Source organism: Nicotiana tomentosiformis, chromosome 6 (assembly GCF_000390325.3).
Source record: "Nicotiana tomentosiformis chromosome 6, ASM39032v3, whole genome shotgun sequence".
In the NCBI taxonomy this organism is placed as follows: domain Eukaryota; kingdom Viridiplantae; phylum Streptophyta; class Magnoliopsida; order Solanales; family Solanaceae; genus Nicotiana; species Nicotiana tomentosiformis.
The window spans coordinates 119,199,530-119,213,212 of NC_090817.1; the positions used below are offsets into that span (position 1 = coordinate 119,199,530).

The window sequence follows — 13,683 nt, forward strand, 5'->3', positions numbered from 1 at the left end:
CTGTTACTACCTTATGACTGGATAACCCCTCTCCTTTCCCCCTTTTCTTCCTCGCATCTATTCGTTTCGTCTGACTATATAGTAAATCATTTGGCTTTTTGGTAATTCTAAAATAAGTCTAGTACCATAAATATACGTTTAATCAATTTTTCTTTATATTTTTTGCATGTATACAGTAATTTATAACATCCATTCTTCTAAAAATAAAATATAAAAAAAAGACAATTCTGAAAATTACTTTAATATAAAACCAATTATAAAATCAAATTCAGAGGGTCCTCAGCCTTTGTTCAAAATCATGCAGGCACGTCTTGTTAAAAGCGAATATGACGTGAACGCAGAAAGCCAGCAAATATGGAAGGGAAAAGAAAAGAAAAACCTTCATTTTCTATCAACATTTCCCTTTCTATTCCATATATGCATCTTTTGTGTTAGAATCAGACAAGAAACAGGCCCTAAAAAGTGGAGTATTTTTCTTCTTCTGAATGTTTTTAAGGATTCTGTATTAGGACTTTCTCCTCATTGTTCCAAACATCATATATATATTCTCTTCCCTACTCTCCCTTTTTTGGGTCTATCAATCAATTTCATTTCATTTTTAATCTTGTATCAATTGTAGATCAATTATATGATTTTTTCTATATAATTGCTTTAATTTTCAAAATTTATTTTCGTAGCATTCTTATTTATTCATTTTCTCTTGTTGAATAATTAGCATTGTCTTCCTTTCTTTCTGGTTTTTAGGACTAAATCAAAGTTGTGAAGCATTGATTTTAGGCTGCTGTAGAGATTAGCTTATAGGAGTACACAATCATGGGGAAGCCCACAGGGAAGAAGAAAAATCATGTAAAATCAAAAACAAATGCTGGAAATGTGAAACATAGTAGAGCTACTCCAGAGCATAAATCCAAAGCATTTGATGAGGACACAGCTGTGTTTATCAAGATGTCTCAAGAACTGAAGGAAGAAGGAAACAAGCTTTTTCAGAAACGCGATCACGAGGGCGCTATGTTGAAGTATGAGAAAGCCATCAAATTACTTCCTAGGAATCATATTGATGTTGCCTATTTGCATAGCAATATGGCTACTTGCTATATGCAAATGGGTACTAGGGAGTTGCCAAAAGCTATAAATGAATGTAACTTGGCACTTGAAGTTGCTCCAAAATATAGCAAAGCTTTGTTGAAGAGAGCAAAGTGTTATGAATCATTGAATAGGCTTGATTTAGCTTTAAGGGATGTGAAGCATGTTTTGAGTATTGAACCTAATAATTTGACTGCACTGGAGATTGCAGATAAGGTTAAAAGGGGAATAGAAGAAACGTTTCTTAATGTTGAAGATAAAAAAGTAGTATTACCACTTTTACTATCTACTGATGTTGTGAAGGATAACATGAAAAAGAAAAAGAACAATAAATTTGATAGAAAGAAAGCTGTTGAGATTAAGGAAGCTAAGGTTGATGGGGTTGAAGAGAAGACAGAGGACAAGGTGGTTGTGGAGGAGAAGAGAAGCGTTGAGGAAGAAAAACCAGCGACAAGAACAGTGAAGTTGGTTCTGGGGGAGGATATAAGATGTGCACAATTACCAGTTAGTTGCAGTTTTCAACTTGTGAGAGACATAGTTCAAGATCGATTTCCAAACTTGAAGGGTGCACTTATCAAGTATAGGGATCAAGAAGGTGACTTGGTTACTATCACAAGCACCAAGGAGCTCAGGTTGGCCGAATCATCTGTTGATACTCAGGGTTCTTTAAGACTCTACATTACAGAAGTTAGTCCAGATAAAGAACCTATGTATGAGGCAATGAGGGTTGAAAAAGATGTGAATCCCAGTATTTGCAGATCAACTATAGTCGCAAAGGAGGGGAGGAAACTGGATAAAGGGCCAACATGCCCCCAAAACTGGATTGTCCAATTTGCAACGCTATTCAAGAATCATGTTGGAGTGGATTGTGATTCACATCTGGATCTTCACGAGACAGGAATGAAATTATATTCAGAAGCTATGGAGGACACTGTTACAAATGAAGAAGCGGAACAGCTCTTCGAAATTGCTTCAGCTCAGTTCCAAGAGATGGCAGCTTTGTCTTTGTTTAATTGGGGAAATGTACATATGTCTAGAGCAAGAAAAGAAGTATTTTTCACAGAAGCAGGTTCTGGAGAGTCGGTGTCTGAACAGGTTAAATCTGCATATGAATGGGCAGAAAAAGAATATGAAATGGCAGAAAGGAGATATGAAGAAGCTCTTAGAGTAAAGCCAGATTTCTACGAAAGCCTTCTTGCACTCGGTCAACAGCAGTTTGAACAAGCAAAACTCTCTTGGTACTATTTGATTGGTAGTAAAGTTGAGTTAGAGACAGGGACATGTGCAGAGATCTTGGAGCTCTATAACAAGGCTGAGGATAGTATAGAAAGAGGGATCGAAATGTGGGAAGAGATGGAAGAACAGTGTCTAAATGGAATCTCGAAACACGATGAATATAAAGCTCAGTTGCAGAAAAGGGGTTTGGATGGTATACTTAAAGATAAACCAGCTGAAGAAGCTAAAGAGCAAGCTGAAAACATGAGGTCTCAGATATACCTGTTATGGGGAACTATTCTCTACGAACGTTCTGTTGTGGAATTTAAGATAGGATTACCAACCTGGGAAGAATGTCTAGAGGTTGCAGTTGAGAAGTTTGAACTAGCTGGAGCATCTCAAACAGATATTGCAGTCATGATAAAGAACCACTGTTCCAACGAAACTGCTATGGAAGGTAAAATATGAATAAGATTTTTGTTAATGGGTTCTTTTATGTTGTTTCTTGTGTGATTTTCTTTAAAATCTTGCACCTGTTCTATTCCAGGGTTCAAGGTTGATGAGATTGTACAGGCATGGAGTGAGATGTATGATACAAACAGGTGGCAAACTGGGGTGCCAGCTTTCAGGCTAGAACCACTGTTCCGACGTCGGGTTTCAAGTCTTCATTCTATACTGGAAAATCTTTGAAGTGCAAAGCTTATGATACATTAAAGCAGAGACTATTGGTATTTCCTCTACAAGTTTATATGGTGATAAACTTCCCAAGTCAATATGTAAGTAACTGCTTCCAAGAGTAGTGTGTTATTATAAATTTTTCATCACTTACATGCTATTGTGACTTAATGGTAGTGAGAATAACTCAGAGCACGTTACCCTTGAGGTTTCTGATGATGCTTTTACTGTCTGTTCTTTCCACTCTTAAACAATGACAAGAAAAAAAAACACAATAAAGTAACTCAAACAGTAGAAAAGGAAAAGAACATCATAATATTTGGAGATGCATGTTACTCTGGGTAAAATTGAATTTTCTTGATTAACGATGTTATCATCTTAAAACAGAAAGATGTTATATACGTCCGTTGTGTTCGTTGTGGTCTGTCTTATGGTCATTTCAGTTACAACTTACAAGTCACAATGTCATGTTAGCTTTTGTCATAACAGGACAGGGAAAAAAGCTCAAATAGAAAGCTATTGGTCTTTCTTATAGAAGAAGCAGAAGCTCAATAGGACTAAATTTGAAGATTAGAGCCCTCAAGAGAAGAAAACCAGACAGTGACAAAGCATCAAAAAGCTCCTCAAGAAAATGCTGCTTAACATTAACTAGGATACTCAGTTAGAACTTAGAAGATATTGAATTGATCAACTGCAGCATTACCGAACCAAGAATATTCAGTTATAGCTAACATGAGAGGTTCCTTTTATTGTCAGTAACAAATACCCTTGAGGAAAGGGCCTTCTCCTTTTACCAACATCTTCACAAGAACCCATTTTTGTTTAGAATCCTGGCTCATTGAAATTACATCATTGTTATTGTTATGTTATTTCCCCATCTTTACAGCATAAACTGTGAATCTACCAAGCAATTGGATGTAACTTTGCATTACATTCCATATTGCATGGTAATAAAATTCTTCTTCAGATTGTTAGGCTTGGTAAGTTAACCTCTTGAAAGTTTTTGATTAATGAGATCCAAACTTAACTTGACAAAGCTAAGTCTTACATAGCCTGATGATCCTAGTTTTGGCTGATGAAGATGTCATAAGTTGAGAAACATCCTGCGCTCATAATTTTTTTTACATCAGCTGCATAAGAACCTGCCTGTATTGCTTTTGTTTTATTGGTAGAGAGATCATATGTATTTGCTTCCAATAATAACTTATCAGATACATATTAGATTACCTACTGTTGGTTAAATGTAGAAGATGAATCTCCTTCACTGAGCAAAGCATTTATCATGTTCTTGCAGATTCTTTTTTGTGAATTACTGTCTTCATGATTGTTATTTACTTTTGGAGCAAATAGCTGTCATCACCGAGTTTTGGCTTTGAAGAAACTGATTCTTTCTAGGATATCAAGGCTGCTGTACAATCATTGGCTTTTATGGTTTTGGTTAATCTTGAATTCTTGATTAGAGGATCCATGCAAAGTATCTCTTTGTGATTTGCATTATTTGCATTCAATTTTTCACACAGCTAGTAAAGTAAAGCACTGGATTACTAAGTCTGTTGCACATAGAAAATAGCATCCTCAATTTTCATCTTCACTCAATCCAACAGATTTTGTATAATGTATTTGTTAGAAATTGTCCTCTTTCATATCATATTCTAGTGTGTCTCTGTTGAAGATTCCATTGTTTCTTTTTTACTTTCTTTTTCCCCTCCCTTTCCAAATCCTCGGCTATAGGTAGCCAAGAGAACTTTATGCCATTGTTTTCAATACTTACTGTTGTTATTGTTAGCCATGCACATTGGAAAAGGAAAAAAAAGGAAAACTAAGAGAACAATAAAGACTCCATGCGGAAAAGCAAGGATGTATGTCAACAGGGCAAATATATTTTATATGTAGTGGATTTGGATTGCTTTTGGCTCCAACCTTATGTGTATGCGTGCGTGTGTGTGTGTGTGTGAGAGAGAGAGAGAGAGAGAGAGAGAGAGAGAGATAGAGAAAGAGAGAGAATCCATTAGAACTGGTATATATTAAGAGAATTCAACTTACTGTTTCAAGAGCGATGCTCCTCAAGCTAGAAAGAACTCCAGATCCAGGGACTCTAACTCCTGGATCTGCCCCTACTTGTCAATCTCCAGATTGTGCTTTCGGCAGGAAACCACCTAGCTAAAGAAATGGAAAGTAAGAAATATGTCTGTACACAAAATTAGATGAGGTTGTTCACTATAATAAGATACTGGAGCAAGAAGCGACAAAAGAGGAGCACACGTAGTCAAAGACGAGTTTGGGTTTTTTCATTCTTTTTGCCTTTTTTTTTTTTGGAAGGCTGGTGAAACTCAAAATGAATTGAATAAAAATGAGATATTCAATATCAATCTGCAGCTCGGCTTGCAAGACGGGAAAATGACCCCAATAGTTCTCCAAGTTCTTGGAACCAAGGCACCATATTCCTTGTGTTCTGTGAAGAATATGATTCCTGCAATAAAGAACTATACACACAAAATCTAAGAGGAGATAATACTGAGGTTAAATTCTAGCAGAATATTCGACTGGTCAAATAAATGTTCTCTTCAAAGGGAAATAAGCTATTTTCTCTTGTAATCAGGGGACCAGCCAATTAAATAATAAGAACACAACAAAATCGTCTTTCGAGTTCAAAAGTGCCATAATTATCTTGTGGCGAACTTTTTCTTGCAACGATGTTACAAAAAAAATTAACAAAAAACTTCTGAATACAGAAGCAAAAACTGGTATACAAAATAAATTAACAATGAAGGAAGGCTGTTACATAGAGGTTGACTGTATCCAAAACTTTTAAATTAGCATTATTCTTGAACTCCATCTACACAAGGTTTGAGCAATTCAAATTATAAGCCTCTTCAAAGGAAAAAAAGCACTCCTATACAGCGTAGTTGCTTCACTGATGCTAGCTGCTCCTGAAGCCGCATATCAAGGAAAATTTTGGTGTTGTGCAAAAACCTCAAAAATATTTGATTCCTTCAACAATCAGTGTTCTAGTGCACTACGTATAGAAAGTGGAGGATCTTGCACAACGCCTCTATATATGAGGTCATGGTTTAAGAATAAAATAATGACAGTTATATCGTCATGAAAATGACGCCGGACCTTTTTGTCGATGTTTCGAAGATCCGAATATCGCATCTCTCTCTTTTTGGCAGCTTCATGGAGAGCAGCTTTAACAAGCCTCTTTGCACTTCCCTGTATTTGCAAGAAAATCATGAGCATGAAGCAGTGAGAAGATGTGTTTTTCATATTCAAGAATGCATACCAGAATATATCAATAGGGCCAAGGAGTTTAAACCATCTCTTTGAAAGAGTCAAAATGTGCAATATGTGTCTTACACACAAGGGCGTACGCAGGAATTTTTGTAAGCGGTATCAAAATTTATAGAAAAACGGGAATAATAACTTTAATTATCATACTTCTAGACAAGAAATAAACTTAGTCTATTTGTTTAGTTTATTCTTAAGTTAAAAAGGTCCTGAGCTCAGTTCTACTTCATCACAATTTTTACCAACATAGATTCTCAAATATTTGCAAAAAACCTCTAACCTCTTAGAGCAAAATCAAGCACATAAATAATGCACCAAGAGACAATTTATGTCAAGTGGTGTCATTTTTCCCACTTATCCGTTTCTCATAGTATTAATACATATATTTGGTAAAAAAATTCGACGAAGCGGTGTCGTGTGACACCGCTTCGATAAATGTGCATCCGCCCCTGTCTACACATACACACACACGGGGAAATCTCGAGCGGTAAGACTTAAGAACTTTAAATCCATTAAGAAGCAGAAAACATCGCCTAATACAGAATAATAATAAAAAATCTAACTGCATAAAAATAAAGTGAACCGTGGAAGAGAAAAAGGATAAGACTTCTGTCATTTGGTATAGCAGAGAAAGATGATACAAATACAACTTAGCTGAGTTTACAGGATTGCTCAGAACTTAACTGAGCAACTCAATGGAGCTTCAACTATGTTCTCGAAGCTTGAGTAGCTTCATTGCTGGTGTGCTCCCAGGATCAAAGTTATATTTGATTATCATCCATATGGTATAGTGATCTTCTAAAATATGCATGATATCTTGATACACTTCTGTTACTTTTTCTTTCACCATATGGATAAAATACACACCGCAGAAACAGGTGATCGCATATCAAACTAGATTTGGAAGGTCTGGGCATTTCATTTAACAGAGATCAAGAAGAGGCATTGTCCCTACTTACAAGAATTGAAAGACATCACAAGGAGAATAGAACTCGGAAGGGGAACAAGACTGTATCTGAAATTCTAATGGGGAATGCCAGAGGGCTTGACAACCTAGAAGACGAGTAACGCCTGAAGATATGATTCTTGAATTATCAAAAAAGAAAAACCAATTATGTATATCATCAAATGCAAACATGTATTTGAAGTCATAGCCTGCCCATGAGAGAAGCGTATTAACCCTAAAATGTGAACTCAATATGCAGGAAAGGTGTAATATTATGGTGCACAGAACTTACTTTACGAGGATGACTCTGCACAATTTGAACGGCCTTTTCATTGCTCAAGTGCTCCCATAGACCATCAGAAGCAAATATGAGGAAGGAGTCATTTGGATGTAGAGGATGTGTTAAAATTGATGGAGTAGCCAACAGGATAGGCATGTTAATGGGTTCAGAAACTCTGAATTTTCCATTTATTGGTTCCCTGCAATACTTGGCATGTTTAAGATATACATCACCAATGGATCTTGAGACCTGCAGTCAGTTAAGGGGACCGATTTTGACGTAAGTTACGAGAATGAATTCTAGTATCCATGAAAAGGAATAATTGTAGAAGAACTTCAATTTGAAAGCATGACTTGCAGGTATAAAAAGACCAACCATAGACTGATAATGATCTCAGCTAACAAAAACCTCTTTATCCTATTGATGAAAATAAAAAAACTCCATGAAACAGTAGATATTTCGAGAGGCATGTCAATTTTTCTATAAAGCATGAAGTCATCTTGAAAGTTAAAATCTACTTTTCTACACAAAATTCAGTTTACTTTAGTTCATTATTACACCATATGGCCATCCGTAATATGGTAGTTCTCCAGCAAAAAGTTGAGGTAAGCTCAATTTAAAATTATCTACTGTAAGTGGCCATAGGCCCTAGCAATAACATCATTCGTACCAAAGCCTTTTTTTCAGATATAACTTGGTGGAAACTCTGCGGTATGTAAATAATTAAAGCTGCAGATACACATCAAAGTTTCTATGCATATCCTATACACGGACCAAATATAGGAATATGGGGAGTATGGGAAGAACTTGGAAGGTTTTTTTCATAATTTTATAAAAGAGCTCTTCTTATAGTTGATTTTACCTGAATTATTCCTTTTACCCTCCAAACGCCATGTCTAAGAACAACGATTTGTGGATCATTTGGATGCAAGTCTTTTAGCTCCCACCTAATAGACTCAATGTTGGCATTATGCTCCGTTGATAACTGTATGGCAGCAATTTCCCCAGTGTTTCCAACCTTCTTTCCGAGGACTACACGAGAGTCACCAAGATTTGCTACAAAAAGTGTCCGCTGATATATAGCTCCAACCAGGCAGCATGACCCCACTGTCGCCATCTGTGGTCGAGAATTCCAGTTTTCTGAAACAAGAGAAGTAAACCCTCTCTCTGTCTCGAGAAACGCCCTTTGAATTGTCTCCGCTGTAACGACACCATTTCCTTCAGCTGATGCTGCTGCGTTAAGATTAAAATCCATGAAACCAGTATAAAACTTTCTATTTCTAAAGGCCAAATCTAAAATATTTCGTCGTTTCCAAGTTTTGGGGGAAGGACAAAGGGACACACTGATTTTACAAAAACAATAGTAGCATCCATGAGCACTTGAGCCCCCTGGTTTTTGGGGATTGGGGAGTTAAAGATGGTAATGGAGCAGAACAGCCAAATGAAGGGTAAGGACCACCCTTCTCCAATATTTCACATGATCACATCAGCAAAATAGATGGAAGGAATTTCTTTTTTCTGTCTCTGAACCATGAGTATTTGAACTCCATCCATGAGTACTCCTCGTCATTTGTAAAATATATTGGGCATTTGTTTGAGTTAAGTGTTTACATAGTTACGTTTTCCTACCAGTAGACAAATACACACACTTTAAAAGAGTAAGTCTTAACGACAAATGAAAATCAACGACAGAAGTAACACTGTTTCAATCCCAAACTAGTCGACATCAGCAAAAGATATACTACCTGAAGACAGAATTTCTGTAATGAGGGTTCTCAAGAGTGATTTTTTTCAATTGCATAATGGTACTGCTAGCAGAAATTACAAGCTTCAGTGATGCAGCTTATCTAGTAATAGAACGAAATGGACCTAAATAAAGTGCAATAATAAAAAAGATTCATATAACCAAGGGGTGCCGTTCCTTTTGTCCTGTAGGTTCATTTAAAGGTTAGTGCATCAAGTCAATAAGAGGAAGAGCCCCTTCTCACTAAAGCTCAAGCATCCATTTTTCTAGTTAGAAACCAACATCTTGGGATTAACGTGGAATCCACTCAAGGACTACTTCAACTAATTAGACTTGGGCCTAGCCAAGCCTCATTCTTGAAACTACAATCTCTTTGTTAATCGACCTTCCCTACTTAAATCGACCTATCCCAACTACTTTAGGAATGAGACACAGTTGATTGACTAAAGCTCATTTACATAGCAAATTGAACATTTTCTACTAACAAAACAGACAAAAATTGGCAAAATACACATTAAGAAAAAAAGGAGCCCTTCTCACTAAAGCTCAAGCATTTACTTTTCTAGTTAGAGACCGACGTCTTGGGGCTAAAGCAGAATTCACTCAAAGGATCCCCTCCAGACCTGTAACTTCAACTAATTAGACTTAGGCCTAGCCTTTCCTCATTCTTGAAGCAACATTTCTTAACAATCCGATGCACAAAGCATCTCGCGTTCAAGCAGAGTCCCGGGAAGGCCGCACCCCAGGGGATGTGACGTAGACAGACTACCCTAATACAAGCATTCTTGAAGCAACATTATCTGCCTTAATCGACCTTCCCTACTTCAATCGACCTAACCAACTACTAGCAAATTTAACATTTTTAACTAGTAAAAAAACAGACAAAAATTGGCAAAACACACATTAAGAAAAGAAAAACAAAGAGAAGATGAACCTTGAAAATGTCGAAATAAATGATCACAGACATAACGAGCAGTGTCAGGGCCGCCATGACCATCATAGACTCCAACAAAAGTTCCAAAGGGACCTGACTCTATCTGACTTTGATCCTCTAAAACCTGATTGGCTTGCACAATTGCCATTGAGTATTCCCCACTTCCGTACTTTCCAATATCATGAAACCACAACAGCCCATCTTTCCCAAATCCACCATTGGTATTGGAATTGGAACTTGAACTTTCACCTCCCCTACTTTCACTTGTTTCACTGTAACTCCAGCATCTTGGTAGGAAATTCATCAAGTTAAAGGTTCATTGAGCTCACCCCCAACTCAAGAAAACTTCCAATTAGTTAAAACTATATTTTCTTGAAACAATACTGTTTTTTTTTCTTGGGGGGTTAAAGGACAGTTGGATATGGATATATAGATACACTATATATATGTAGAGGACCAAGAGGATGTAGATTGGGGGCCAGAGGGAGGTGCGGGGTGTTGGTTGGAGGAGGAACAAGAAATAGAATGTGTTTATTCTTGTTTTGTCGGCTTACGTAGAATTCATTGTTATAAAATCTATTACTACGCTCTACGTGCCGTCTATACAAGTACTACCCAAATTTCAATTAAACAGAGCCCGTTTGACTTAGATATGTAATTTAAAAATAGAGAATACTTTTAAATTTATAGTGTAAAATAAGATATATATATTTTATATAATTATAAATTATTATATAAAAATAAATTATTTTTAAATAAGTAAAGAGATCATTCTTTTATGTTCACGTAAATTGAAAGAAGGGAGTGTATAAAAGCAACGTATGAAATACTCTCTCGGCCTATTCTAACTTGCAGCACTCTCTCGGCCAATTTTTGTGATGTACTTTGACTGTATATGAAACAAACTATAAATATTAGTGTGATTATATATTATTTATTAAAGTTAAATAAAAAATTTAAAATTAAATTATTCTTAATATAAAAATCCATCATTCTATTTTGGAACAAGCTAAAAAGAAAATTATATCACATGAATCAGATAAATTTAGATTCTTTATTTTAAATTTAAGTTTAATTGAAGTAAAATGAGATTTCCTTTCTATTTTTAGAAACACAAGCTCGATATGTTTGGCTTCACTTGAGAGGGAGTGGTCATTTTGTATTCAACGTTGAATGTTCACATTTTCACTTTCAGAGTATTTCTTCTAACTTGAATTATGGAAATGTCTCGACCCAAACCGATGGACTTTGACGAGTGCCCGAGTTTTACCTACCGAACATCCCTAAGCATACGTCTAAGATATAAACATGAAATAAGTGTAGGTCATGCATAATATTTGCCCCTAAACTGTTAAATCATGTGAATAACATACGTGAGGAGACATACTCAAAAGACATATACTCGCCCTACTGTATATATATATATATATATATATATATATATATATATATATATATATATATATATATATATATATATATATATGTATGTATGTATGGCGAGCCGACAAGGCCACATACTATCCAACTATAGATGACTGTCTACAGACCTCTAATAGAGTGTAAAACTGTATAAAGGACGGGACTGAGCCCCGTCATACCCTTTTATGTATACAAAAGTATCGTACCAAAATCCAATAGCAGCCCCGGATCAAATGGAGCACACCAACTCTCGCTGAGTTAGGATCCTAAAGAGGGGGACCGTTAGCCTGTCTACCTGCACCTGCGGGCATGAAACGCAGGCCCCCAGGTAATAAGGGCGTCACTACGAATAATGTACCGAGTATGTAAGGCATAAAAATCAATATATAAAAGGCATGAAATAAACATGGAGTAAAGAACTCAACCTGTAAGTCTGAATAGCTCTATGAATCATGAAAATATTTATAATGTCATGCGTATGCGTATAAATGCCATATCATGTATAGGTATATGCGTACATAACATCATCAAGCCCCTGAGGGCATCCCATCATGTCATCTCAACCTCTGTGGGTGAAATCATAAACATATACCAGCTGATCAGGTGGTGGTGCGTATATAACGCCATAACCTTTCCCACATACCCCATATACATATACTATAAGCGTATATAACGCCATCTGGTCATGGGTCAATATACATATATAAATGAATGTAGTGCATAATGAAATAAGTCAATAAGATCTCTCGGAATGTCATGAGACCCATGAATAGACTATATGATAGTATGACATATGGGGAATCAAGAACATATGTAACCCTAGTACTTCTAGGAATAGAATCATTCGTGAAAGTGGCATGCTTGCTCGTTTCGTTGTATCATATGGATCATGCCAAAAGAAAAGAATAGATAGCCTTAACATACATGTATGATCTCTTCCTTATTACTCAACCAAGCTCAACACAACTTCTTGCATCTACAACAAGTGAAATGATATTGTCGTTAACATATAATGCCATACCATCGTATTTGGCTAGTTGTATGGCTTAAGAAAAATCGGTCAGCAACTCCCCTATTTTTAATACGTCCCAAAGACTACTAAGGGTCATCAACAGCCCAACAACAAAAACTATAACCAACAATAGCAACAACAACAATATAATCCAATATGAGTTTCTCCGATTATCTTAACAATCATATTGAGCGACAAGCTTGTTTTTACTCATAACAAGATATAAATTGAATCCAACTCTTATTCCATAAATTAGTTTACAACCTTCAGAACATCATACTTATATGTACTATATTATTTCTAGTTTAAAATATCCATAAAATGCCTTCCAAAACAGCCTCATACGTCTAGCACCTTAATATTTACCGTCAATTACTTATTTTTCATCATTTCTTCTTCAATCAACTTAATTAACACCTAGAAAAACTTAACAACAACAGCCATAATATTATCAAATTATTTCTCATAATTTTCATCCATCACAAATCATATATTTAGCTACAAAACAGTCCAACAAAAAAGACAATTATATCGCATGTTCTTTCAAGTGCTATCTTATGGTTTTTCACTCAAACAACACAACCAACACAAGATTAAACTTAGACACAATCAAGAAGACGTTATACATCCTTGGAAAATAGCTACAACTCGATACCCTATCTCAACTTAGCTCACAATAGCCCTCAATCACACCACAACATCATAGAAGTATTCTCTTGTAGTCTTTAACATCTTTGATGATGATTTGAGTTGATTTCCCTTGAGTTTGGTTCTTGGGATCTTTGGATATGTTAGGGAAAGTTTTGGAGAGCGTTTGGACGAAATTTGGGTGAGAAATGACCCGAAATGAGGCCGAAACATCTTTTAAAAGATGTAAGGTCGGTGGTCGTCTCAAGTGGGTCCCAACCGAGCTACTTGCACAGTCTCGCAAAAATATGGATATCTCTCTACTGCGATATCGTATCGATGAACGGTTTAATGCATTAGAAACTAGACCCGTAGATATTTAATTTTGTATATAATATGTCCCAAAAACACCCCATATATCACACAAAATGTATTGCTCAAAAAGCTCTGTTATAAA

The 13,683-nt window shown here is 36.0% G+C and overlaps 2 protein-coding genes across 11 annotated transcripts; one reads left to right on the top strand and one right to left on the bottom strand.

Moving 5' to 3' along the window:
* Positions 1-272: 272 nt before the first annotated feature.
* LOC104084434 (protein PHOX1-like) lies at positions 273-5,488 on the top strand. Of its 5 annotated transcripts, none has more exons than XM_033652966.2 (4): positions 273-467; positions 745-2,755; positions 2,846-3,074; positions 4,268-4,649. In XM_033652966.2, the coding sequence occupies exons 2-3, from the start codon at positions 814-816 to the stop codon at positions 2,986-2,988; spliced, it is 2,085 nt and encodes a 694-aa protein (XP_033508857.1). In that variant the 5' UTR covers positions 273-467; positions 745-813; the 3' UTR covers positions 2,989-3,074; positions 4,268-4,649. The 5 variants fall into 5 exon arrangements, with proteins under 5 accessions (XP_033508857.1, XP_009586568.1, XP_070033847.1 ...); XM_009588273.4 differs by having other exon boundaries at positions 273-462; XM_070177746.1 differs by lacking the exon at positions 4,268-4,649 and adding an exon at positions 5,350-5,488 and having other exon boundaries at positions 273-2,755.
* Positions 4,970-10,680, bottom strand: LOC104121708 (probable protein phosphatase 2C 42). 6 transcript variants are annotated; one of them, XM_009633773.3, is made up of 5 exons: positions 10,166-10,677; positions 8,350-8,720; positions 7,500-7,736; positions 6,094-6,186; positions 4,970-5,129 (listed from the first exon to the last, which is right to left on the bottom strand). In XM_009633773.3, the coding sequence occupies exons 1-5, from the start codon at positions 10,467-10,469 to the stop codon at positions 5,088-5,090; spliced, it is 1,047 nt and encodes a 348-aa protein (XP_009632068.1). In that variant the 5' UTR covers positions 10,470-10,677; the 3' UTR covers positions 4,970-5,087. The 6 variants fall into 6 exon arrangements, with proteins under 6 accessions (XP_009632068.1, XP_009632069.1, XP_009632065.1 ...); XM_009633774.3 differs by having other exon boundaries at positions 4,970-5,133; XM_009633770.4 differs by lacking the exon at positions 4,970-5,129 and adding an exon at positions 5,225-5,456 and having other exon boundaries at positions 8,350-8,717; positions 10,166-10,680.
* Between the last annotated feature and the right edge of the window lie 3,003 nt (positions 10,681-13,683).

Coding starts and splice junctions, on each gene's coding strand:
- LOC104084434 (XM_070177746.1), top strand. CDS start 814: ATGGGGAAGCCCACAGGGAAGAAGAAAAATCATGTAAAATCAAAAACA. Junction 2,756..2,845: donor CAACGAAACTGCTATGGAAG/GTAAAATATGAA, acceptor GTTCTATTCCAG/GGTTCAAGGTTGATGAGATT.
- LOC104121708 (XM_009633769.4), bottom strand. CDS start 10,469: ATGAATTTCCTACCAAGATGCTGGAGTTACAGTGAAACAAGTGAAAGT. Junction 7,737..8,349: donor GGGTAAAAGGAATAATTCAG/GTAAAATCAACT, acceptor AACTGACTGCAG/GTCTCAAGATCCATTGGTGA. Junction 5,457..6,093: donor TTCGAAACATCGACAAAAAG/GTCCGGCGTCAT, acceptor TTGTGTGTATAG/TTCTTTATTGCAGGAATCAT.